Below are 24,940 nucleotides of genomic sequence, written 5' to 3'. Positions count from 1 at the left end.
AGAATCTTCTGATCTTAACATTCTGCTTATGAAACTAATGAATGGAATTCCTTTTTGATCAACTAATAACCTTTATCAATCAACTAAATAATTGTAACAAGTTAGCACAAAAACCCTTATACTCCACATTTAACTACAACCTGACTAGCAAAAGAAGGGCTCCCTGCCTTTAGTGAGCTGAAGCAATGCTTCTGATTGACATGTCTTTCAACATTTTCAAATTAATAGATGTTACCTTCACACCCATCTATTTAAATTTTTGTATTTCAATTCATGTATTAGAGGTGGGAAAAGAATTATCAGGAGTCCTTAATTTTTTAAATCTCAGTAGATTTCTTAACTCTGAATGAATCAATCATTTAAATGACATGACTGGATAAACCTGACATGAAGAATACATCTCAGTAACCTTTATCAAAAGCCAAGTTAGATTTTCAACATGCTAAGCTTTTGGGTACTTATCACAGAATCATAGAATTGTCTTGGTTGGACAGAACCCCTCAGATCATCAAGTCCAACCATCACCTCAACCTTCCAGCCACTACTAAACCATGTCCCTCAGGTGATGGAGACTCCACCACCTCCCTGGGCAGCCCATTCCAATGCCTGACAACCCTCTCTGGGAAGAAGTTTTTCCTAATGTCCAATCTAAACCTCTCCTGGTGCAACTTGATGCCATTTCCTCTTGTCCTATCACCCATCACTAGGGAAAAAAGGTCAGACCCTGCCTCTCCACAACCTCCTTTCAGGTAATTGCAGAGAGCAATTAGGTCTCCCCACAACCTCCTCTTCAGACCACACAACCCAAGTTCCCTCAGCCACTCCTCTTAATATTCTCCAGTCCCCTCACCAGCCTTGTCTCTCTTCTCTGGACACAAGGTGGGGTCTCACCAGCACCGAGTACAGGGGGACAATTACACCCCTAGTCCCACTCATCACACTGTTCTTAATACAGGCCATGTTGTTACTTTCAACAACTCAGTTCTTTAAGAGCTGGGCAGCAATAATTACATAGTAATGTTTATTCTATTTTGCCAAATTCATACCTCTGTCTATCTAAATTAGAGAGACAGACAAGCAGTGAGTACATTAACCAACTCTGAAAACCTACTGGTATTTTTTAGCTTTTAAAAGAGCATTTTTTAACCCTTCCCCAGTTGCTTAAGCTTTATACTGAAAAGCAGGTGAACTGCAAATAAATACTTACATTTCTACCAGGAGTTTCTAACAGAAAAAACGGGGAAGGAACAACTTTTTCACTTGAGAGAATTACTTACCTCTAACACACTCTATCACCTTGGGTCTCTGAAGTTTAGATTTGGGGGAAGGAGAGTTGAATCTCAGGTATGGTGCTTTTTTAAGTGTGCTACGATGGCCCTGGTAGACTGGTTTCCCATAAACTTGGTACAGGTAGTCTTCACTTTGTACCACTGCACTTTCATTCATTGGTCCCTAACACACAGAGACACACAGATTAAAAAAATTGAAGCAGTTTATAATTCTTCAGGCATGGAAATTTCAATACATCAATAGTGTTGCAAAAGCCTGAGGAAAAAAAAGTAGGAAGTTCTGCAACAAACAGTATACCTTGCAAGCACACATGAAAACATGGATACAGAATGCATTGAAGCAGCATTACTAACAGCTGAATTAAAGAGCAGGTACTGGGTAAGACAAACTTGGAACACAGCAATGAATTCCACACTGCTGTACACACTCAGCTTAGGCTTTTACAGCACGTGAAAACAAGGACAATGCTGACAACAGGGCTACCACTTTCATTTAGAATTATTATGGTTGCCCAAACATATTTTTACATGAATACTGCAATCCACAGCATAGCAGTCATTACCCAAAAAGAAAATAACTACTTGGGAACTCACATCTGCCCTTTTTTCTTTCCTCTGCAAATTTTCAGATGAAAAGTAAGTTCTAAACCTCTGTCTGCTTGTATTATCTTGTGCTTGCTTCTGCAATGGCTTTGCTGCAGAAAAAGGCTTCTGTGTTGAGCACCCTTGGATTTTTTTACTTTTTCCTTTAATTTCTTCATTGGTCTTCACAGCCTTGATGCTCTGGGCTCTCTTGATCCATGGGAGCTTTTGATCATGTTTCACTTGTTCCAAATCATGTCTTGCCATTTCAGCCTAAAGATAAAACATAAATGTAATAAAAGGAGATTCTTATCTTCAAGGCTATCAGAAGAGGCTGTGGATAACTTTGAAGTTCTGAGCAATGGCCTGTTTTTCATGTTAGCCAGCAACTGTGACCAGTGATTTTCACTAAACAACTGAAGTTTGAAAAAAAGAGGTATTTTCTTAGTAATATTAGAAGAGGTAGTATTTTATTACTACATGCTAGTAATAAGCAGCTGTTCTCTCATGTTTTCAAGTTGCATTTTCAATTCTGTTTAACTATCAACATGGGAGAATGGTATAAAGTGGAAAAATAAAATGCAAAACCCTGAACTCATTTTTTCCAGCCATACCTGGATTTCTACACTGATTGCCTTAATGCACTCATCCACAGTCTTTCTGATACGAATCTCTTCCAATACATCTCTGAAATAGAAGAAAAACCTATTTTAGCTCACTGCTGCTTAAATTGCAGAGATTTGCTCCTGGGAAAGTTGTGACCTATAAACACTCTAAAAAGAGAAACCCAGAACACAGAGACAGTAAGATTATGTACCTCTACAGCCTCCAAAAGACACTAAGCATACCCTATCTACGTTTCCCAAACCTAAATCTGTCCTCATGCAATGCTGCCTGCAAATCCCACGCCCCACTGGTATGTACTGACATTATTACAAACATCTATGAGTAGGTGTCAGCCAAGTGTCAGTTCCTATTTGATCAAAAACTAGGAAAAAAAAAAAACAACCACAAGGCAACAAAAATATTCCAACTGAAAAGACAAAAAGCAGATGACAAAAATTCTTACTTCCTCTAGAAGACAATGATAGCAGGTACCATGCCTGGGAAAAAAATATCTTTATATGAATAGTTAAAGTTGTGTTTTACTAGGAAAACTTTCATTATGGTTCAAGCAGGAATATTTAACACAACTAACAAAGCAAAAGTTCAAAAGCCAGAGATCTGCTGTAGGATATCTAATTCCGTAACATTTCCAAGCTTTCTGTTCTGAATGATGAAATCACTCTTTAATTTTCCTATTAAGGCAAGATTGACTATAAAAATCTAAATGTCCTCCCTGAAATGATACAGTCTCAGAATTCAGATTCACCAAGAAGTAACAGCTACCTGCTAAAAAATTCAATTCATATCAGGAGGGTCAAAAACCATTTGAAGTTCAAAAGAATCATCTAAACATTGCTAAGAATCAAAAAATACTTCCTTTAGGGAAGCACAGTAGTTCTTCAATGCACTCAAAAAACTTGAGAGAGAAGTGATAAGTGAGTGGTCAGACAAAGTGTGGAATTATAGGGTCTAACCTGTTTGTAGTCAAGGCATTAATGAAAGTATGCATGGCATCTCCATCTTTGGCATGAAGAACAGCTTCCAAATTTTCTTCAAGAACTTTTTTATTGTTTTGAACTCCTCTCAAGATCCTTTCAGCATCCCTCAGTATAGATTTGGGCACTTTAACATTCTGAAGGATGGATGGCTTATTGGGCTGCTGATGTATTTGAAGATCAGATGTAACAGTAGGGGGTTTTGGCTAAAATTGAAACAGAACAATTAGCTTTTAATTAGATTGTAAATTCACATTTCTATACACTGATCAGAATTCCTATTAATCTATTATCAAATCAAGGCTCAGCATATGGATTGCCTCCTACATGTACCATCATCAATTTTAACTGCTCAAAAACATTCAGTATATTGTAAATACATTTAGAAGTCAAGCAAAGGGAAAGACATCCACAAGATCTCAGATGCTAAATGATGTCATGTATGAGAATCAATGCTCATGTAAAGTGCATGTGAAAAGATGACAATTAGATACACATAGAACATATCACATGCAAATCTATATAACAGTAGTTAAGTAAAATTAAATAGATAATAAACCCCAAACTCTTCTAAATACATACACTCATTAGGCAACAATCTGTCCCAAGGAACACCAAGCAGTATATGTCAGTTTTAACAAAAGTAAAATAAACCCCTCAACAGCACCATGATCCTCTCCACCTTCTGCTGATTTTTACTTTTCATGAACAATGAAGCAACTATTAGCTTTTTACTTCTCAAAATCCTTTTACAGAAATAAAACCCAGGCACATATTAGCTGCTAAATACAAAAGGAAAGGACAAAAGTAGTTTGGAAACACAGATCCATACAACTATTGTTCTCCCATTCCTGTTCTTTCATCAGTTCAGATTTTAAAAAGTTTATGCCTTAACAGGTGTATTGCCAGAGCACAAGGGACATCACAAAATAGAAATCAACACACTGATCCCAAGGTTTTGGTTTTGCCTGGTGAGGACAGGACAATATACCAATTTTTTGGGTACCATTTTTACATAGGTTTTTATTCTGTGATTCTGTGATTTTAAAATTACACATTTTGACAAGTACTAGTTCAATAAGACAGGTGAAATTTGTGAGAAAATACAAGAAATACAGACACACGGTCAACAGTAAAACAATGTAGATTTGAAAATAAGTCCCTGATCATGAAATGGTAATTATATTAGCAGTCCACACAGTGTCCACTTGAGGTAGCAGCTTTCTGCTTGACATTTGTACTATTCACTCAAGGTAGCTCACTGAAATTGAGTAAGACAAGTCAAAGAACAAGTTACATGTTACTTCAAGTGATGTAATCCATACATAATAGCAACTTTAAAAAAATACAAGTATGCAATAGATACTTGGTGGTATCTCACCACAAGCATATTCAAAACTGATTTAGTACTATAGTATTAAAAAAAATAAGAATTCAAGGCATACTTTAACATGACCATTCATACCCAATTTCCATGAATTTGCTTCCTAAAAAGACAGAAGAGCTGTTGAAACTTATCTAAAGACAGATTTGTTCAGGTAAAGTTTTCAAGTAGATATTTGATGGGTTTAAATGGGCACAATGAATTGCTCATGAACTAAACCTCACTGCACATATTTTCTTTTGGATTAGAGCACCACCTTCTGTCCCATCCCAACCTACTGCAGTTAGTTCAGGCCTTTCATTTGCTTGTATGACAAAGCTAAAAAGTCATTTATCTCAAGTGATTGTTTTCTCACTCCCCAAATCTCTCAAACCATGATGAGAAGTCAACAGCTACGTATCTATCTGACGTTTGCTGAAGTCATCATCTCTGCCTTACTGCTGATCTTTTTCATAAGAACAAAGAGATTTGAAACCATTTATGCTGACTTTGTCTTTCTCACCTGCCACTCCTCCTCCTATCTTGTCCCGTTCCATTACCCACAGAAAGGTATGTTAGTGGATTAGGTTTTTAGCAATAGCAGTAAGCAAATATGTGCAACATAAATGACACCTGTTCTCTTATTAGTATGTCCAATTAAACATGCAAAACTATTACTATCTTACAAAACTGCAGGTTCAGATTGATGTTAGGAAAAAATTTTTCCCTGAAAGAGGGGAGATGAGGTGCTCAGGGATCTGGTTTAGCACAGGATGGGAATGGTTGGACTTGATGATCCTAAAGTTCTTTTCCAACCTTGTGATTCTGTGAAATCTATAAAGCAACATCAGCTATACTATAAGGTGTGACTGATGAAGGTATGTTTTCTACAGATACAAGAACAAATACCTTGCATGTAACAGACTACTTTTAGGGAAATACACAAGCTGAAATTGCCAACAACAGAAACAAACCAACAGAATCAAAGCTATCGTGTTCCAACCAAGCCAACACATAATCCTGTGGATATTCAAAGTCTTCCTTCTTTCCCACAACTTCTATTTACAAGAACAGAGGGGACCACAGCAGGCAGGCTAAACAGTCAGGTATATCTTGTTTCCACATGGCACCAGGTTAACAAACAGATAAACCCCTCAATTTTCAAAAGCCAGACCTAAGTTACATGTTGCCAGCACAGAACCATTTTAGCACCAAAGGTACAGAATCATTAGCATGAGAAGCAATACAACGATGCACAGCAGGTAATTCTTTAGAAACAATGCTCTGTACAAACAGGAAATGGCAAAATGAGAAAGGAAGGAGCTTAAGGAATCCCTGAAGTTGAGTGCAGATAAATTGACCAGAGATTGAACCCAAGGGAACAGCATGAAGCTGTGACAGGGGAGGTTTAGGCTGGATATCAGGAAGAGGTTCTGTACTGAGAGGGCGGTTGGGCACTGGCTCAGGCTCCCCAGGGAGGTGGTCACAGCCCCAAGCTGGGCTGAGGTCAAGAAGCACCTGGACAATGCCCTCAGTCCCATCCCTGATGTGGCTGGTCCTGTGTGGAGCCAGGAGATGGACTTGATGATCCCTATGGGTTCCTTCCAACTCAGGAGACTCTAGGATTCTATGAACATTGCTCTTTCCCAAATGGAGAAGTTACATGATCTCTACAGCTCCAATATCACAGGAAGAGGGCAAGCAGCAAACACATACTGAAAATATCTGAAACCTTAAAACAAGTAAATAAAACCCTTTTTTTAAAAAAAACCCAAACCCCTGTTTTATATGTAGAACAGCAGTAGGACCCTCTACAGTCTAATCCACTGCACACTTCTGGAGACACTACTCAGGTTCAAAGGCTTTCCACATACAAAGACTGCAGTATTTCAAATCACTGTAAACAAATATCAGTCTTTTTACATAGGTAGAAGCAAGGACATTTTTATTGACACCAGAACTCTTAAGCTTTTCTCCACACTTTTTATTCCCTTTATTCAAATGCTTGGTCATTCTGATAACATGGACTTTACCTGTAGCATGTCATGCATTTCTCTTCTCAAGTGGCCAAGGTCTTGAAGTAAATCATTTGCTTTTTTCACTGTTTTCTCAATTGGATTGCAGTTTTGGAAGGAACTTTCAGCAGCAGGGAATGAGTCTGTACCCAAAGCTGTATGCCTGATGGGAGAAACATTCTTGATCAGAAGTCTTGAGGCTTTTCATGTGGCCCAAGAAAGTATTCAACTTTGAAACCAGTCATGATTTTAAAGTGCAAAAATAACAAACCTTAATATGAAATGGAATTTGCTTTTTTACCTGCAGTTACAGAGAGGTTATTGGGTTATCTCTGTTTACCACTTAACCCCTTGAGCTGTATCCTTGTATTTTAAACAGTGAAATTACACCTAAAAATCCAATTTAATAGAGGAACATTTAAACTCTGGATACCTTTCCATTTGAAGCAATCAGTATTTTTCTCCATACTAACATAAATAAGACAGTCTATATGTAGCTGTTTCTCTTTATGTTAGTGAAATGGTGACATCAAGTTACCATCTGGGGAAAAATCTGTTTCAGACTGGATGACTACGAGTAATTCTCCACCCACTCTAAAGCTTAGAAATTTTAGGCAGATGCTGCTGCTTCCCAGCAAAGCATTTCCATACAGCTCCCATAAGCTCGGAGTGCTGCTGACAAGGGCAGTTCCACTTTAACACAATGCCTGGATAGCTGACTTCTGACACTACTCCACAAGTGCTGCAATAGAAGAAATACACTCAGGAGGCAGAAAAGCACTGAGTGACACCCATGGATTGCTGAGAAAGGTGTTACAAACCATCCTTCCCAACGAGCTCTCATCTACCATCAGTATGACATCAATGCAAAAAGCAGCACAGAAACACCAGCCCTCCAGGGTTTACACCAAGCACAGCTTTGCCAGACTCAAGGACCACGCCAGTGACTCCAATACACCACCATCTAATACATCTTTCTCAATTTCATTAAAACACAGAAAAATCCCTTTCCTCAATATTGGATTGATGTGTTTATTTACCTGTCTGTCTCAGAATTACAGCTCATTTTATTACTGTTCAATGGTGCATCCTTGGAGGACTCAGTTTGCCTCGGTGGCATTTCCTGAGAATTCAGAATATGTTCAAAAAATCTCCCTTCCCCTAAGGCAGAAAAGGGAAAGTTAATTTGGTTCAATATATTTAATACTTCCTCTTCCTTTCTGGATATTTCACCATTATATAACACTCACCAATAGTAAAAGTAATTTCTTTTAGGTTTTAAAATACAGCTTTACTTCAGATAAGAGAAGTCACATAAAGCCAACTCTCACAGTAATCTATCTTACTAAGACTGCACAGTCAGAAGAGATGAATGAAAGTCTGATGGCAGTTAAATGTGTCACAGAAACATCCTGTCCATAATGCCACAGATTTGTTATTCTTCCTTTGTCCTGTTTCATTTATTCCTGGACCCACAGAACAACAGGAATACGTGACAGCATTGTGTGAGAGAGAGAGAAGCAGCAGTCTGAGAAGGTTCTGATGAAGACACTAACAGGCATTTTGTCCATGATACAGTACAACAGTCCTATCTCAATCTTAGATCCTCAAGCAATTCTAAACACTACCAGCTAAAAAAAAAAAGATGCTTTATTTTTTGATGAAATCTTCAAATCTGAGTTTCACGCCACTAAATTGATCAAAAGCAGTAAAAGAGAATGACTTCCTTTGCTTTACACATGCTAATTTCACTATGATGGCCCAGAGACACCATGATTCCATGGCTTTGTGCAAAAAAAAAAAAAAAGACAATTTAAACAATGATAATAAGTTCTTCAGCAGATCCCACGTTTTTCATTACTTTATATAATCTTCCTTAAACTTAACAATGCAGGGTCACTCAATTTTTCCTCTGTACTGCCATAACTCTTTAGTTAGTTACGAGTGAGTTACCCACAAAATTAACCCTTCCCAAACATACTTGGAAATATTCTGAATATATGTATTTAAGTGCCAGCAACTCAACAGCTCAAGGCAAGACCAGCCACCCAAAGTAACCCCCAGGTCATACTATTCCTTACAGTGGAGAGCAGGAGGGTCTTACTCATGGTACCTTGACTTGTGGATTTGGGGATATTTTCCTTCTCTGTTACAGGGTTTTCTTTCTTTGAGATTTTCACGTTTTTTGATACAGGTTCTGGAGCATGTCTGCGAGGAACTGGTGTCTTCAGAGGAGATTGCTGTGCATAAATGCCACAACTTGGAAATTGGGTTGAATATGCTTCAGAGAAAAAAAAAGAAAATAATATTTTAAGTGTTAACAATTTTTTCAAGCAAAACAAATCTAGAAAAAAAATCATGCCTACATGATGATTTTTTCAGAAAATATCAAAACATCACAGAACTACTTACAAAAGTAATCAGGAAGGAAGTTTCATACTTACAAGTGCTGTTATAAAGGGGTCAAAAAAAACCCCAACCCAATCATAGCATGAGCTAGTTCATTACAAGCTTCTACACTGATTATTTCGCAGTAAGATTATTTTATGTTAAGTCCAGGTTTCTCTTGGTACAGACTAAGCAGACAGCAAACATCAAACTCTTTAATTTAAACTGGAATGTTTTCAGAGTAAGTGGTAGATGCAGCACATTACTCAATAAAATAAAGTATACAGAAGAACAGTTTAACTGCTCATTACTGATGTGATGCACAATCCAGTACTAATAGAAAGAAAACTAACAGAAAATTAACACCAGACTTCTGATATCAAGAACTTGTCTTCACCTTGGGCAGCTGGAGCACCAGTAGGAAATAAACCTCTCTGACTTGAAGATACTTCCTTAGTGAGCAATCGCTGCTCTGGCTTCTCAGGTTGTTTTGCCATGAGACTGGAGGCAGGTATGTGCATTTGCTGTAAGACACCCGTGTTGACTGCAGAGCTGATGAGGTGAGACTAAGAGACAAAATCACAAAGTATTTCTGGTCTATGCTTTAGTTTCCCAAGTAAAACTCTAAATGTGCATAACTGCCATGCAAACATAGTAATTAGATTTTGACATCCCATTTGAGGGAGAAGCAATTTACAAGTAGTTTACAACAACCTCAGAACACAGAGGTGCTTGGACATTATTCTCCCTCTCAAAAAAAGCACAGAGGACTCTTCAAAGAAACAATTTATAACTGTTTAGCTGTTTAGTCTGATTGGCTACTAACGCTTTCCAGTGGGAATGAGTGATGTCATGATTTTTGCATTTACTTTCCACAGACATGGAAATCAGGGGTGGGGTGGGGAGAGGATATCTGGCATAGAACCAGAAATAAAACTTTTCCAAAAAAGCTTCAAGCTCATGTGCTGGCCCCTGGATCTTTCTTTCTTTCTAATGCTGAGATAGAATCCAAATCACTACAACATTAACACTGAGAAGAAACGATTAAGCTAAAGCTTCTGCATTGTCAGATACCTGAATATTCATTTGTTGCTCCTGGAGCTTTTCCAAATGCTGAATCCGTTGCACCATGAAGGCATTCATCTGCTTCTCAAGCTCACCAACTCTCTGGTGGCAGTGGGGCATCTCATGCTGAGTCTTCATATTTGATTGCTGTTCAGCAACACGCTGAAGTTGTCTGTCTGTCTCCTGTAATTTATGAAGTAATGCTGAAACTGAGTTCACTTTTGCTTCCAAATCATTTTGAACCTGCAAGAAAGAAAAGGGAAAAAAAAAAAAGGGAAAAGATGTGCAAGCGTGAAAAGAACAAAACATCCTTCCCATCACCATGGAATGATTTGCTTCCCAAAGGACATGAATAAAACACTGGTTAGCCCTGATGTCTGGTGGTTTAGCAACAGCATGAAATTCTCCTAAAAGATAAATCAAATGGTCTCTGTCCATTTATCCATTTAGCCAAATCCAAACTGATTCTCTCTGGTATACTGGTCAGTCTGAGATCACTAACATGCAAAAAACAGTAAGCAGACACATTCAACCTCTCTGGCTCTACTACCAATAACTTCCACACCTACTACTTTAAGCAAAGAACGAATATTACAAGCTACTTACTTTCAGAAGTGGAGCTGTAGTAGCAATGGCAGCAGCAGTGGCTGCTGCAATTGTTGTTGCAGAATCAACTTCCCTGTGTGTTGACACGGTGTCCTGACCAACACTTGTCTTTTTTTCTGTGGAGGCATTTCCTAAGAGCTGTACCTTGACCTCCTTAAGTACTGGAGTATTTTGAGTTCTATAAGAATAAAGAAGTGCACGTAAATAGCACTGTTTTAATCCCTCCAAGCAAATGATTTCCCACACATAGCATCAGTATCATTACCTGTATAAACATTTCTCCTTCAAGCTCTTGACATCCAAGGAATAATTTTATTCTCATCTTGTAGCATGACACAAGAAATTTCTCAGGGTTATGTTACAGATGCTAATATAAAAGGCATTTCCATGCAGTGACCACAATCACAACAAAGAATATGCCTACAAATGTATTTTGCAAAGTTCAATGTACTAGTAGCAAAGTCCAACTAAATTTCTGAGCAAGATTTCCATCCAATAGATAAACAGCAGGAGTCCTCATCAGTCTTTAAAAACACTGTATGTTTTTTGCACTAAGTGAATTATCTGTCAGAGCAGATCTTGCCTGGTGCTTGTACCACAAAATAATTAATTTAAATAATCTACAGACAGCACCAAAACTTATGCAAAATAAACAAGGTATTCCACTGAGCTCTGAATGATGAACTGAAACACCTCCACAGACAGGAAAAGCATACTGATAGAGAATAGTAAACAGCTTTCTTTACCAGCTATGTGTTTTGGTAGTGACTGAGATGGTAGAGTAGTGCACCTGTACAGAAACAAACAAATCTGAGATGCTAACATTTACTTACTTTTGCTTTAATACTGCTCTCAAAGCCTCCTTCTGGCCAGTAGCATATTGAGAAATTAAAACATCATCTGTGGGGAAGGATATAAAACATAGTTGTTGTATTAACTTACACAAAAGGTGTATTTCAGGGTAAACACAGAGCATTATTCCAACAACATGTACAGTTTTGCTGCGAAGAAGCTGTTGCCTGCACAAACCACATGATCTAGCAGAATAACAGATTGTGTCTCTTCACTAGCAAACTTAAATCATGCCTTTAAATCATGCTAAAAGGGTTCCAGTCTCTCCTTCATCCACCATTTGCTGGGCAGAGATAACAACCCATGATGAGGCAGGTCCAGTGCTTCACTACTGCTAATTACACACAGGTAGTACACACACACTTACAATCCAGCTAGCTGCTGCCTCTGTCAGCACAGGAGAGGAAACCCAAGTCTTGCTTTTTGACCTTAAAAGGGTTCTCAATTTGTGTTTCCTTTCTCTACACAGCCATAGAAATCCAAGAGCTACATAGACCAGTGTAATGCCAGCAAGACTGAAGCAAACTTTGCAAAGCTTAAGAATACCAATCACAATTATCACCTTTTTATTGAAAAAAACTTTCAGGTTTTTTTCTTAGAAAATTTCTAAATTGAAGAAAAATACCAAAGATAAATTCAAACCTCTCTTTTCCTTTAATTACAGTTTTTCTCACAAAAAAGGAACTGTGACAATACATGGATGTTATTACTACCTTTAGGTCTTCTGCTGTCTTCCATCAGCAGCGAAGGATCTTCTTGCACTGCAGTTTCTCTAGGATAGTCCTTCAGAAGAGTCAAAAAATGCACATTAAAGCCTCATGTATCAATAGCCAAAATTTGAGAAGCAGGTGGAAGTGCTTCACAAAGTGAAGCATCTCCAGACACTAACATAAGGTATTGGAACAAAACATGTTAAGACCCTACCACAAAATCATCTGGACTTTGTAGTCATGATCTCACATGAAATTAGGGAAAAAAAAAAAACCAACACACCCACACACAATTGAAATTAAAAGTATTTTAAGTGCTGAGTAAGTGTATTGTCCTCATTTATGGCCAAAGAAGTGGTAGCAAAACTACATGTTTAAGTTTACACATGTTGCTAACCTCAAATAAATAATTCAGGATTACCATACACAGGGAGTTAGGCATGTGGAACACTGCAGAACTGAATTTCAAGTGCAACCCATGACTACCCACAGTCTGTGAGGAGTCATAAAGGCAAGTTAGGAAGGCCAAAGCCTCCTGCTTAAGCTTATTTGATGGTGGAGTAGACCACCATCCTTTGAGACTTCTGTTCAGCTCACTAGGTCTGCTTTGAGCCACGCAGAGACCTTGCTGCAATCCTTTTCAGCACAGGTTAACACCATCCTCATACGTGCTCGCCGCAGTACGGATGCCCTAGAAACAAGTCACCACTGTGTGTCAGGTACAACAAACACAGCAAAAGGAAATAAGCCTTTTAACTGGAAGTATAGAAGAGTTCCATGGAAACTGATGGCATGGAATCACAGGTGTGAGGTTGGAAGGGAGCTTCAAAGCCCATCTAGTCCAACCCCCTGCAGTGAGCAGGGACACCTTCACTAGATCAGGTCACTCAGAGCCCCATCAAGCCTGACCTTGGATGTCTCCAGGGATGGGGCCTCCACCACCTCTCTGGGCAACCTGTGCCAGGGATCCACCACCCTCATATTGAACATTTTCTTTATAATATCCAACCTAAATCTCCCTGTTCCAGTTTAAAACCATCCCCCCTTGTCCTATCACTCCATGCCCTCAGGAACAGTTCTTCCCCAGCTTCCTACAGGCACCTTTCAGGTACTGGAAGGCCACTACAAGGTCACCCTGGAGCCTTCTCTTCTCCAGGCTGAACCAGCCCAACTCTCTCAGCCTGGCTCCACAGGAGAGGTGCTCCAGCCCTTGGATCATTTTTGTGGCCCTATGTCCACATCAGTATGACTGATAATGAAGAAAAAATATATGACAAACTTTTAGGTTTTTCTAACTAACATTGTGCCACGTGGAACTGTGTTTTAAAAGGAAGAATCACACTAAAATTTAAAACCATGTCTTGGTGTTAACTATGCAAGGGGTAGCAGCACAGTGAACAAAGCCCCTCCAAAACATTCAGCATTAGTAGCACATTAGCAGCTTGAAGAAGAAAGCAGCTGCACAGTAAACGTGCAAGAGCTGAGCCAAAGAGCTGTTGTGCTTTTACAGAAGCTCCACCTCTTTGAGAAAAGGACCCTGAGCTTGCAGGAACCAGCCATAACTTTTCTTACCATTTTTGATAAAAACATGGGCTCTGCAGAATTTTCTACTGAAAGCAGATGTTCTGGATGTCCCTTAGTACTTTGGACTCCTGAAATAAAAGCAATTTTATTGTGGTCATAATGATATTTTATTAACTTTCAGCAGGCTAACCCATATCCCAGTCTTTGCCTGTATCTGTGAATATCTAAATACAATGACTTTCATAACATAAATACTGCAGCCATCAAGCTGAAGTTTGCAAACATTAATGTATTCTGTGAGCCTGGATTATAGACCTGGTTTACAATATATGAAAAAGTCTCTGGGAAAAACAGAGCATTTAAAAATTGACCAAGTCTAGCTCAAATTCAAGCCTAAAGCTCACAGGAACATACAAAGTTATTGTCTAGACAATTATATGATTTCTTACGGAAAGACACAGATTACAGTATACATTTTAGCTATGTCACAGACTAGTTTGTCTTCCTAACATTATAGAAGTAACATTTTTGAAGCGGTTTTCTTAACCCCCAAAGAAATAAAATCCCCTCTCCAAACATCAAAGACATTAATCGATACAGATTTTAAAGAGACAAAAGGAATATTCTGACTGGATAAGTAGCCTGGATTGTGTCAGTGTGGAATTTGGAGACTACCTGGTACATCACTACAGTCTCATTCTATTAACAAATGCTTAGAATTATTTAGTTAATGCTACTACAAATAGGGGGGCTGTTTGTTTTTTAAAAAGAATGTAATTGTCTGTATTCATTTTGTTTACTCATCTATGTCAGCGTCCCTGGTACACACTGTTTGAGACAAGCAGGTGGGGTTTAGTTGGTTTGATTGATGAGACTATGATGGACTAAAAACAATCCCCTGGAGGGATTTAAAAGGCGTGTGGATGAAGTAGGACATGATTTGAGGTGAGCTGGGCAGGGTGAGGCTGTGGTTGGCCTCGGTGATCTAAAGGGTCTCTTCCCACCCAGGTGATTCTGTGATTCAATGGTGATAACTTCCTTCTCTAGGCACCCATACACCGTTTTATCCTCTGATGCTGCCTAAAACCTTCCTGTCTAGTCTGCTTGTGAAATGTCACGGAAAAATCGTTAGTTTTCCTGATAAAAATGACAAATTCTGAACCCAAAGCAGAGTTAAGGCAGGAGCTGCACAAGTCTCAGAAGGGAGCTCGGGGAAACGCCGCGTGAAGAGCGGTTGATCCTCGCCGCCCCAGAACACAAAACCCCCGTGATCAAACTCCGGTGTGACCCGAAAGCAGCGATTTTTACCTCAGGCCCAAGTCGAAGGCTCGGGGTGTGCCACGCACCTGGTGCCGCCAGAGGAGCGCGGGACGTTCCGCCCCCAGTCACAGCCGCCGGGCTGGGAGAAGCCGCTTCGCGAAGCCTTGTGACAGCCACCGTCACTTTTTTCGCCCGGGCAGCGGTTCCCGTCACGGCGCCGACGGGCTTCTCCCTGCCGGCAGCGGTGGAGCGAATGAGCACGTCGCCCGCCGTGAGGCTGCCCAGGGAGTCCTGGCTGAGGCTGGAGCTGCTCTCCACGTCCATGAGGATCTCCTTAGGCAGCTACGGCAGCAGCGCCCTCCTCCTCCTCTTCCCGCCGCGCAGGGAACGCGGCCTGAGGGCTGCGGGGAAGGGCTCCCCGCGCCGCGGGCGCGCCTGCCCTCCCTGACGGCCAGAGAGCCCCGGCGCAAGCCCGCCCTGCTCCCCGCTGTCATGGCGACGGCGCCCGCCTGCGCCTGCAACGCCTGCGCGGGGTCCGTCCCTCAACAGCGTCCGGAAGGAAACCCGAGCCCCGCCGCTGAGGTAGGGCAGGGCAGGGCAGGGCGGGGAGGAGAGCTGCGCCTCGGAGGGTAAATCTCTCGGTAAGGCCGCGCCCGCCGATTCACCGCGCGTCGAATCAGTGGGTCCCGCCGGCCTGTTGCGGCTGGGCCTTCCCCATTCCGCGCGGTCCGGGTGAGTGCGGGCGGCGGGAGGGAGGGTCTGGCGGCCGAGGGCAGCCCTGTGTGGCCTCGCCGCCTCATGGCAGGTCCCGCGGCGGCGAGGGTACCGGAGCTCCTTGCTGGGAGGCCGCGCGGCGGGGTCTCCTGTCAGCTCCGCGGCCGGAGCGCGCGTGTTGCGGGACGTGGGTTGCGAGGGCGGGAGAGCGGCGCGGGTCAGGCGAGCGGCTCGGGTCAGGCGCGGCCGTTACCGGGAGAGGCGGCGGGAAAGATGCAGGGCAGGAGGGATGGAAATGACCCCGCGGGTGAAGGAAACCTGCCCGGATTGGGGAGTTTCCGCAGTGCCGGGGCGTCCCTTCCCCGGCGGGGACGGGGGGAAGGGGCTCGCTCGTGTTCGCGCACCGGCCCGGCGGGCGCTGGGGCTGGGGCTGGGCTCGGCGAGATCTCCCCAGGAGAGAAGCCTCAAGGTGCCCTTGAAAGCGAGAACTGAAGGAGGGAGTTAAAAAAACCCCAACAAACCCAGCGTTAATTGTTACTTTATTTCTGGCTCGGGTTTGGCTCTTACTGGGTCGCAGATATCAGCCTGGCCCGATCTAACCGAAGTAGGAGGCTGCTCGTAGAGAAGCGCGGGTGTCCTCCCAGGCCAGGCGCCCTCGCGTGTGCTCAGGCGGAGCGGGGAGGCTCTCGGGGTGTCTGGTGTCAGACTCGCTGCATTACCCCACCTTTGGTGCTATCGGGCTTCTCCCACCCGCCTCTTTTACCTCAGAGCAGGGTCCAGCCCTCAGCCACAACATCACACGTTATAATCACCCGTGAGCCGGGTACATCTCTTACCCAGCCAGCGTTTGACTAGCCTGGCCTCACTCCACTACCTGCCCCTGAATACAGGCTGCAGTGTGTGGAGGAAGAACCTCCGTGTAACTGTACTGTGAGCACCAGTGTGAAGGAGAGTGGCCAGACCCGCACTGGGATGGAGGGAGAGGTGGACTCTGCCCCTTTCACCGCTGCCTCGTGGGCCAGAGGGTTTCCCAGGCACGTGGCACTGAGAGTCCCATGTTAAATTGCTTCTTGCCCTAAATTCCACGCAATCAGTTAAGCAGCTGGCTGGTTTCATAGGTGTTTGTAGTTTGGATTCAGTATAAGAGCTCTTTAAATCTAAGAGGGTTTTTAAGCTGGTGTTAATCGAGTTCTAGACTAGTAATTCCCAATAATAAAAGAACCTGTGTTCTCTACAGGCTGTGGTTGCTTTATCTTTACACATTTCTTTCACTTGATATTTTTATTCTTCTTCGACCCTTTGACACACAGGCAGAAACAGTTGTGTGGTGTGTACAACTGGAAGGGAAGGTTTAAAAAGAAATCTTGTGGCCTTGTATGTATAGAGTAGGTACAACCTGAAGCAAACAGGATAACGAGCGTGATGGATAGCCCTTCTCCCCCAGTGAAATATAGCTAAGGTTCAAAAAAACCCCAAAACTTGTTTAGTTTGGGTTTGCTTGTTTAGTTTCCAAGGGAAAGGATACAGTTGCCTTGAGATTAGGTAATAGACACTAATGTTAATTACCTCAGTGGCAGGAAAAAAACTTCCTCACTGTAGTTTACAGTCCATGTTTCACCTGCAAGAACTCCAGGCTGAGTGAAGGCAGGTTCCTACAGCCAGCACAGTAATAATCATCAAAAGCTCTGTTCCAGCTCTTAGTGCTTAGGAATGATGTCTGTGAGCCCTCTGCTTCTGAAGGTCTGGAGATGCAGCTGGGGAAGCTGTAGTCCCATGCACAAATTTCCAGAAGAGTTCTGACCTCTGGTTCTGGCTCCTGTTCCTTTTGCTGTGGAAACAGATACTGGCCCAGGTTAGCTAGGAATCCTTAACCTAATCAATCTTTAATAACCCAGCTTTACCTTTTTTAAAAAAGCTGTCAGTAGTGATTTTATGTTGCCATGGCAATGGGAGTGGCAGCTGCAGCAGAAGCAAATGTTAAAAGTGTTTAACAGAGTCTAAAACAAAGCTGGGAGCTGGGAAGGATCTTGCTTAGGGTTTGATGAGGCTAAAGCCTGTATTGTCTTTGGAAAAAGGATGGAAAATCCATTGAGCCTGACAGTGAGGAATCAAAACTGCAAGTTATCTTTATCTCCTGATTTTGCTCTGAGGCTTATCTTAAAAGAATGTCTCTTTAGAACATCAGATCACACCTGGAAGAGCTCCAGGGCCTGTGAAGGGATGCCTCCCAGCTGTTGCTGGTTTTCTGGTGAAGCAGCACATCTGGACCACGTGGCCCTTGCTGCAGAGGTTTATTCAGAGATACCTGCTTCCTTCAGTGTGACAGGGTGAAAGTGAAATGCTGACTTCTCAAATCGCATTTAGCCCAGAGGAAAGTAATCCAGGCTGCATCAGTTTAAACCTGGCACAGGCTGGGGTTGTTTGAGCAGCTCCCCAAGAAGCTGCCTGGTGTGCTGGTTGAGGTGCCAAGCCCTGCAGTGAGCTTTCATCACTCTCTTTTTGGCTGGTCTCACAGGCTGGAAGGAAGGGGACACACGAGAAGAAAGCTTGAAATGATACATTTATGTGTATCTGGTTGAATCTTAAAAGTATCTTATTTCTGGGAATGTTCAGGTAGCCCTTTTTCAGATGTTGAGCCAGCTGCTTGTAATGTATAGCTCTGGAAGAGAGGCAGCAGAGCCAGGTAATCCCACTGCCTGCTGTGCCTGAAGTGTAGAGGGACAAGAGCTTCAGACACTCCAAATGGGGTAGCGCTGTGTGCTGATTGAAATCAGAGCTGTTTCCCAAGTGGGAGTGTAAAAGCTCTGTGGAACTGCAGCTCAGTAAGGTTAAGCTTGCCAAGCTAGTGACAGGAGAACAAAAGGTCACGTTCGTTAGGAAGAAGCTAACGAAGCCATACTGAGTGGGAGAAAACGGCACTGAGGGGAGCTGCAGCTCTTGGGGGTTTTGTGTTTGGGAGAGGACAGAAGTGCTTCCTGTTCTCTGTGGGGTTTAACTCTCTGTTTAATAATCTACTCGAACTGACTTCATAGACTTGTCACTGATTCTTCTTCCAATAGGCTGAGAAGTGAGAGTGGAGCTGCTATCCTCCTCCACTGATTGTCCCAGACAATAGTCATGTCCACCTCTCCCAAAACAGGTGCAAGGTTCATGTTAACCTGAGTAACACCTTGTTTCTTCTGAGCAGCTATGTTCTGTAGGCTCTCCTTCAAAGAGTAACCTGTGAGGAGCTCTTGTTTGTAGGAGTACATGTCCCAGGAATCATATGTATTCTTTACCTCCAGTCCCCAGGTTGCCTGCCTGTGTAGTGATAAAAGTGCAACATTAAGGGGCAGATGTTATAATTCCTCCCCTTCTGGGAGGGGGTGTAGGGAGAGCACATGCTTGTGAGAGCTTCATGGTGCTATTTTTAGTTGCTTAGTTTCCTTTCTGTTACAAGAAGACACTAATAATTAGTTTTATTCTTGTTCTGAAAGCTTGCTTCCCCTTCCCCCTGCTGAGAGACTGGAATAGTTTAAGCTTTCTGAACCGTGAATGCCTTGCTCAGAGTTTGGCAAAGCAAGATAAATTAGAAGTAAACCTGGCTAAAAGGTTAAATGTGGTTTTTTTCATGAAGTGATTGCACTCTATTTGATGTAAATTGGACTGAAGGCTCTTGTTCTCATCAATGTGTAATACTAGTTTGCATTATCACCTGTGATAGGCCTCAGATAACATGTAAATTAAGGGAGAAGGAAGGGCTAGTGTGTGTTCTTCTAGGAAACCTGCAGGGATGCTTTCAAGCCTTGACTTGTTCACCAGGGTGGGTTAGGAATGTGTCTTCCTCAAGGAAGCTTGCTTAAATTCTTGGATCTGTGGCTGTTCATTCTTCCCTTTTTCTCTGTGCCACTTCCTTTAAGGCCATTTCTCATTCTCTTATGTTTTGTTGCATTTAATTTGCTATATTCAATGACCAGAACATGTGCTGTAGTTTAAGTGTTTGGTGAGAATGCAGCTACACAGAAACCAGACGTCGGCTTCTCTGAGGCAAGCTGGCTTGTGCAGCATCTATTCAGAGTGGCTGCTGTTTCATACTTGCCTTTCTTCCTACTGTTCTCACAGATGGCATCTGAAGTCACTGAAAACATCAGGCTGCAGAATGTTACTGCTTGCTTCTTCCCCCACTCCTGCCCTAGTTTTACTTCATAAATTTGAAAACATTTATAATACCTTTATAAATACCTTTATAAATACCTTTTTTAACTTTAAAGTCACTTTAACTACTTGGAAATCCTTAAAAAGTGTTTAAAGGGCAGCACTTAAACAGCTGGGTCTGGGAAGTTTCACAGCTGGAATTATCTTGGATGTTCTTTAACTGAAGAACTTTTTAATAGGTAACTCCTTTTGAGTGGATGGCTTAAAAGTTTGCTAGCCAAGTTGGGTTTAAACATACTTCAGACATAGAAAATTCTTTTCTGTTGTAAAATGTTGCCCTTGGTGTGTGCTTTTTGTGTGAAGCTCTACTTTTATCTTCAGAATAGGTGAGTGAATCCCACGTGGTAGAAATATGGCCGGACAAATATCGGAAGCTGATCAGATCAAGCAGGTAAGATGCTGTTATTCCTAAGTGGTGGCTTGGAAGTTCTTGTGTTTGTCATGTAGAGGAAAAGGAGTAGGCCATGGAGAAGGACAAAAAGTGGAAAATTTCTCAGTTAAGACTAATTCTGTAGTGACCAAACTCTTACCATGTGAGCACTGACAGGCACTGTGCAGCATTTGGTGCTGAAATCTTCTGATGAATAGTCAACTTTTCTAGAGACTTGTCCTTTAAATGTTCCTGTCACCAGCTGGCCCATGCAGCTGTCTGTAAAATCAATGTAGATTTTTTTTTTAAATACTTGTTTTCTATTCAATTTTTATTTCTAGTTCAAGGAGTTTCTTGGAACATACAATAAACTCACAGAAAACTGCTTCCTGGACTGCATAAAGGATTTCACTAGCAGAGAGGTTAGACCAGAAGAGGTGGGTAAATGTTTCTTATGCTTTTGATGACCTTTTGGTAGAATCTTTGTGTAGCATTCAAATTTCAGAAACAACTTGAAACAGCTAAAAAGCTAGTTAATGTAGGTGTCTGCCTTATAGCTTCCAAGGAGGTGAGGTTGTGGAAGGAAGGGAAATAGCTTGTCTGTAGTTTTCCTTCTCCAAGTATGTCCAAAGGTGATGACAAATAGTTCTTTGTACTCTAGGAGTCTGGTTACAAACGAAACCAAAGCAAGCCAATTCCTTTTGATGTGTTAAATCATCAGCTACAGACAAACTATGGGCTAGGATCCATTGAGGTTTTGTCACTGTCATGCTTACACACAGAGGGAATCTTCCCCATCTGAGTATTGGCTGAGTATTGTAACTCTCTGTATTTTGTTCTCTGAGCTATCAGTGGAGGTTCTTGTGCCTCAGCTTCTGATGGGTGGTGTCTTTATGGACATGGAAGTCACCCACCTGCAGCCTGCATCTTGTTCTTTGAAGGTAGAAGCCCATGGAAATACTTGTTTACTTGCCCACGTTCCCTGCATGGTGGCGAGTCGTAGAAATACAGGGCTCCAGCCCTGCCTGTTACATCCACCACTTTGCCTTGCAGGGAGCTCCAGTACAGTGTCATCTACTGAAGAAAGATTAAGCTCTCCATAAGATTAGTTCATGAGTTTCTTGCTTCTCTTCTCCTGTTGAGAGGCTGTTTTCAGAGTCTTGTAATTTTGTTGGTTAAAAGTCTATCTAATAACATTTCCTTGACCCTGCTGGCAGGGGAGGGGCGGGGGGAAGCAACTTAAGTTTTAAACTGTCTATGTGTTTAGAGCATTTTCTGCCTCCTTGGAGTTTTAACTCCTCAGTGCAGGCAAAAATTGTGTCTCCTTTCAGCTTTTGTCTTGCTGTGCTAAGCAAAGCTCTCTTAGCTTCCCAAGGCAGATTCCTTGTTTCCCTGATCTTGCCCTCATTTGCTTTAGTGGAATTTTTAGTAACAATGGGAAATCAAAATTACTCTGGATGAGGTCTTGTTACTGTCTCTTACCAGCTCCTTTTGAACTGTCTGAACAATACAAGGCTGTCAGTTAACAGAACTGACAGAAGTGCTACTGGCACAGCCTCTTTACCTTTCTGGGATGGCATTTGATGTCCAGTAGAGGATTATACTACTTTCTTCTACTACTCAAAGTGTTACTAGAATTACTTTAAAGAGTAGTTACAGTTTGTATAGTCTTTCACCTGGGATCCAAAACTGAAGAATGCTTATTAGAGGGGAGTTAAAGGTGACTTAGATCCAAAAATATTCTTAGATTCTGATTGGCTTTTTTTTTTTTTCTTCTCTGCTTCTGTGCTCTGCAAGGGGCCCATGTCTGGCAGTACAAGAGCTGTCTTAACGGAGGCTTGGAAGACACTTTCTTACAGGAAGCTTTGCCCATAATTACCCATTATGGGGTTTCTTGCAGAGCATCTGGCTCTGGCCTCTGTTGGAAACTGGTCTAGATGGACCACTGGTCTGACCTGGTATGGAAATTCCTATGTTCCTATTTATAGTTCCTTATTAAAGAATGAAGATTAATACCTCCATGAATCTCCTTTGAGATTCTATGTTTGGAAAAAAACAGCTTCTGACTGCTTTCCCTACTGCAAGTCTGTCCTGCAAGTCTAGACTTCCCCAGGCACCATATCACAACCACCACACCCTCTGGGAGAAGTAGCTTGGAGCAGTTCAGGAATTTGTTTCCCAGTGAGGCTGAACTCCTGCTTAACAGGTTTTTGCTGTAGCTGATGCCAGGTCCAGGAGAGGGGAGGATAAGTGGTGGGTGGTGTGAATAGCTGTGTGGTTTCTTTGTCTTGTTCATTTTCAGTCCCTCTGCTTTTCTTACCCCTGTAAAGTGAGCAGAATCAAAGCAACTTCAGGTTTTCCAGTAATCATGCAAAGTGATCGTCTTTCTGTCTAAATTTATTACCTCTCAAAGTATTAGCAAAGCTTAGAGCTATGCTACAGAATATCCAGTTAGTTGAACTGTTGCTCAGAAACAGATCTAACTCTTTCTCTACAGTTAAAGGAAAAAAAAAAACAACCCAAAACAACCCAAGCCTCTGAGTTTAAAAACAATGCCATGTGTGGAATAGGCCCTGCTATTCCTTCACTTGCCCAGGTGACTGGGAGAACATGAGTGGTTACTCTGGCTGCCTTTGTGAAGGTTAACCAGGCAGGTACCAAAAGGCAGAGCTAACAGAACGAGATTAAACTGAGCTACCACACTGTGACCATATTTGGCTGTCAAAATTAGTATGTGTTTTTAAAGAGAATTAAAAAACAAAGATACTAATGTAATAGATTTAGTATTTGTTGCAAAATAAAATGCTTTATTATATACTTTCACAAGAGTAGCCCAAGGGTGAAATGGTAGTATCTCCTAGGCCTGAGATACCATGAGGACTTTCATATGAGAGAATAGGTATTAAAAGATGTTTTGGAGTAACCTTCAAACTCAGCTTTGTGTTTCCCCCTTCACAGAGAGGGTGTGCACCATTAACACCCTCAGCTTGAGGCCAAACACCGCATATGAGATGTAGTCACCTAATGGTTTATCCATGTAGACAATCATGCTGTGGGTCCTGTTGGGGGAAGCATTTTAATGACTGATTGAAGCCTTTTGTTTCCCTCTTCCTCCAGATGACTTGCTCAGACCACTGCCTACAGAAGTATTTAAAAATGACACAGAGGATCTCCATGAGATTCCAGGAGTACCACATCCAGCAGAACGAAGCTCTGGCAGCCAAAGCAGGACTGCTTGGCCAACCTCGCTAGACACCAGCGCTCTGTTCAGGCTGTACAAGCAGCACACGTGTTCATGGGGCAAGAACACAGTCTGGAGTTCCTACTGCCAGGATGTATGTCCAGCAACTCAGAAGAGAGTTCTGGATGCTACTTGGACAGTGGAAACCATGAAGGGTTAAACAAGAAGTTAGTCACAGTGGACTGGCAATGGGAGTCTGAGGTCTTTTATACTCTACAATGGAGTAATATTGATACAAACTCTTCCAGGGCCCACAGACTGGTATGTTTAAATGTCAAGGGTGGTGGTGGGGTTACACTGCCTTTCTGCTAGCCCTGGCTCAGATAAAGAAGTGTAAGACAGGAAATACACTTTTTACCTTATTCAAGTAAAATAAATGGGAGCTGTCCACTTGCATGGATGTTCTTTCCAAAAGATACATTTCTAGAACACTGCTCAAGCAGTGTTTTGTGGTCTCATTCCTTCTCACCTACTACACAGTTGCGTTCATTCATCACTGCTTTAAGTGGCTGATAGGTCGTAGAGTCACAGAATGCTTTGGGTTGGAAGGGACCTCATAGATCAAGTTCCAACCCCCTGCCATGGGTAGGGACACCCTCACTGGACCAGGCTACCCAAAGCTCTGTCCAGCCTGGCCTTAAACCCTTCCAGGGATGGGGCTTCCACAACCTCTCTGGTAACCTTCAGGAGCTGTGGATTTGTGAATGTGTTATTTCTCTTAATTTAGGAAGAACTCTTGTTGAGTCTTATGGTCATTCTGACTCTCATCCTGGAGTGCTGGGTAATCAGTGTCAAGCCAAGGGTGGCTGCAGCTAATGAGCTCAGGTAGGCTGGGATGCTCTGCTGGATTAATTCCTTGGGTTTTTGCCTGGTGCTCCACCAGGTTATTTCTGAGGGCTGGGAGCGTGTCATTAGCACCACCTATGCCCAAGGCAACTTCCCTCTGGGAAGCCCAGGGCTACTCCAAACCCAGCTGTCTTGCCTCAATGCAGGCCTGATGCACTCCAAGCACTGAGCTTGCTGCAGTTCTCTAGCTGTGTGAATGCCACCAAAGTACAAGGTGCACACAAAACTGCATCTGCCTCTGCTGCTGGACGAGCAGCCTGTGGAAGCTGACCGTTCTGATGTGGTTCTGGTTTAGAAAAAAGCATCAGTCCTTGGGAAGG

At 42.3% G+C, this 24,940-nt stretch overlaps 2 protein-coding genes across 4 annotated transcripts in view; one reads left to right on the top strand and one right to left on the bottom strand.

Moving 5' to 3' along the window:
• KIAA0586 overlaps positions 1 to 15,579 on the bottom strand; it is a gene marked incomplete at its 5' end in the record, with an annotated part of 73,877 nt that extends 58,298 nt beyond the window's left edge. The window contains 15 exons of the mRNA XM_084270689.1: positions 1,278 to 1,452; positions 1,884 to 2,144; positions 2,486 to 2,558; positions 3,452 to 3,678; positions 4,918 to 4,959; positions 6,869 to 7,013; positions 7,891 to 8,011; positions 8,964 to 9,131; positions 9,636 to 9,804; positions 10,313 to 10,546; positions 10,910 to 11,087; positions 11,743 to 11,809; positions 12,475 to 12,544; positions 14,044 to 14,123; positions 15,342 to 15,579. Of these exons, the coding sequence (XP_084126815.1) occupies positions 1,278 to 1,452; positions 1,884 to 2,144; positions 2,486 to 2,558; positions 3,452 to 3,678; positions 4,918 to 4,959; positions 6,869 to 7,013; positions 7,891 to 8,011; positions 8,964 to 9,131; positions 9,636 to 9,804; positions 10,313 to 10,546; positions 10,910 to 11,087; positions 11,743 to 11,809; positions 12,475 to 12,544; positions 14,044 to 14,123; positions 15,342 to 15,579 (2,248 nt within the window). The remainder of the gene's footprint in view (positions 1 to 1,277; positions 1,453 to 1,883; positions 2,145 to 2,485; positions 2,559 to 3,451; positions 3,679 to 4,917; positions 4,960 to 6,868; positions 7,014 to 7,890; positions 8,012 to 8,963; positions 9,132 to 9,635; positions 9,805 to 10,312; positions 10,547 to 10,909; positions 11,088 to 11,742; positions 11,810 to 12,474; positions 12,545 to 14,043; positions 14,124 to 15,341) is intronic.
• Positions 15,580 to 15,846: 267 nt separating this feature from the next.
• On the top strand, positions 15,847 to 24,170 carry TIMM9 (translocase of inner mitochondrial membrane 9). 3 transcript variants are annotated; one of them, XM_084270598.1, is made up of 4 exons: positions 15,847 to 15,896; positions 20,485 to 20,554; positions 20,875 to 20,970; positions 23,651 to 24,170. In XM_084270598.1, the coding sequence occupies exons 2-4, from the start codon at positions 20,516 to 20,518 to the stop codon at positions 23,783 to 23,785; spliced, it is 270 nt and encodes an 89-aa protein (XP_084126724.1). In that variant the 5' UTR covers positions 15,847 to 15,896; positions 20,485 to 20,515; the 3' UTR covers positions 23,786 to 24,170. The 3 variants fall into 3 exon arrangements, with proteins under 3 accessions (XP_084126724.1, XP_084126723.1, XP_084126722.1); XM_084270597.1 differs by having other exon boundaries at positions 15,859 to 15,987; XM_084270596.1 differs by lacking the exon at positions 15,847 to 15,896 and having other exon boundaries at positions 20,414 to 20,554.
• The last annotated feature ends 770 nt before the right edge of the window (positions 24,171 to 24,940 follow it).

The sequence above is a fragment of the Gallinula chloropus genome (assembly GCF_964237585.1).
Source record: "Gallinula chloropus genome assembly, chromosome: 14".
Lineage (NCBI taxonomy): Eukaryota > Metazoa > Chordata > Aves > Gruiformes > Rallidae > Gallinula > Gallinula chloropus.
This window is presented reverse-complemented; position numbering and strand designations above follow the sequence as displayed.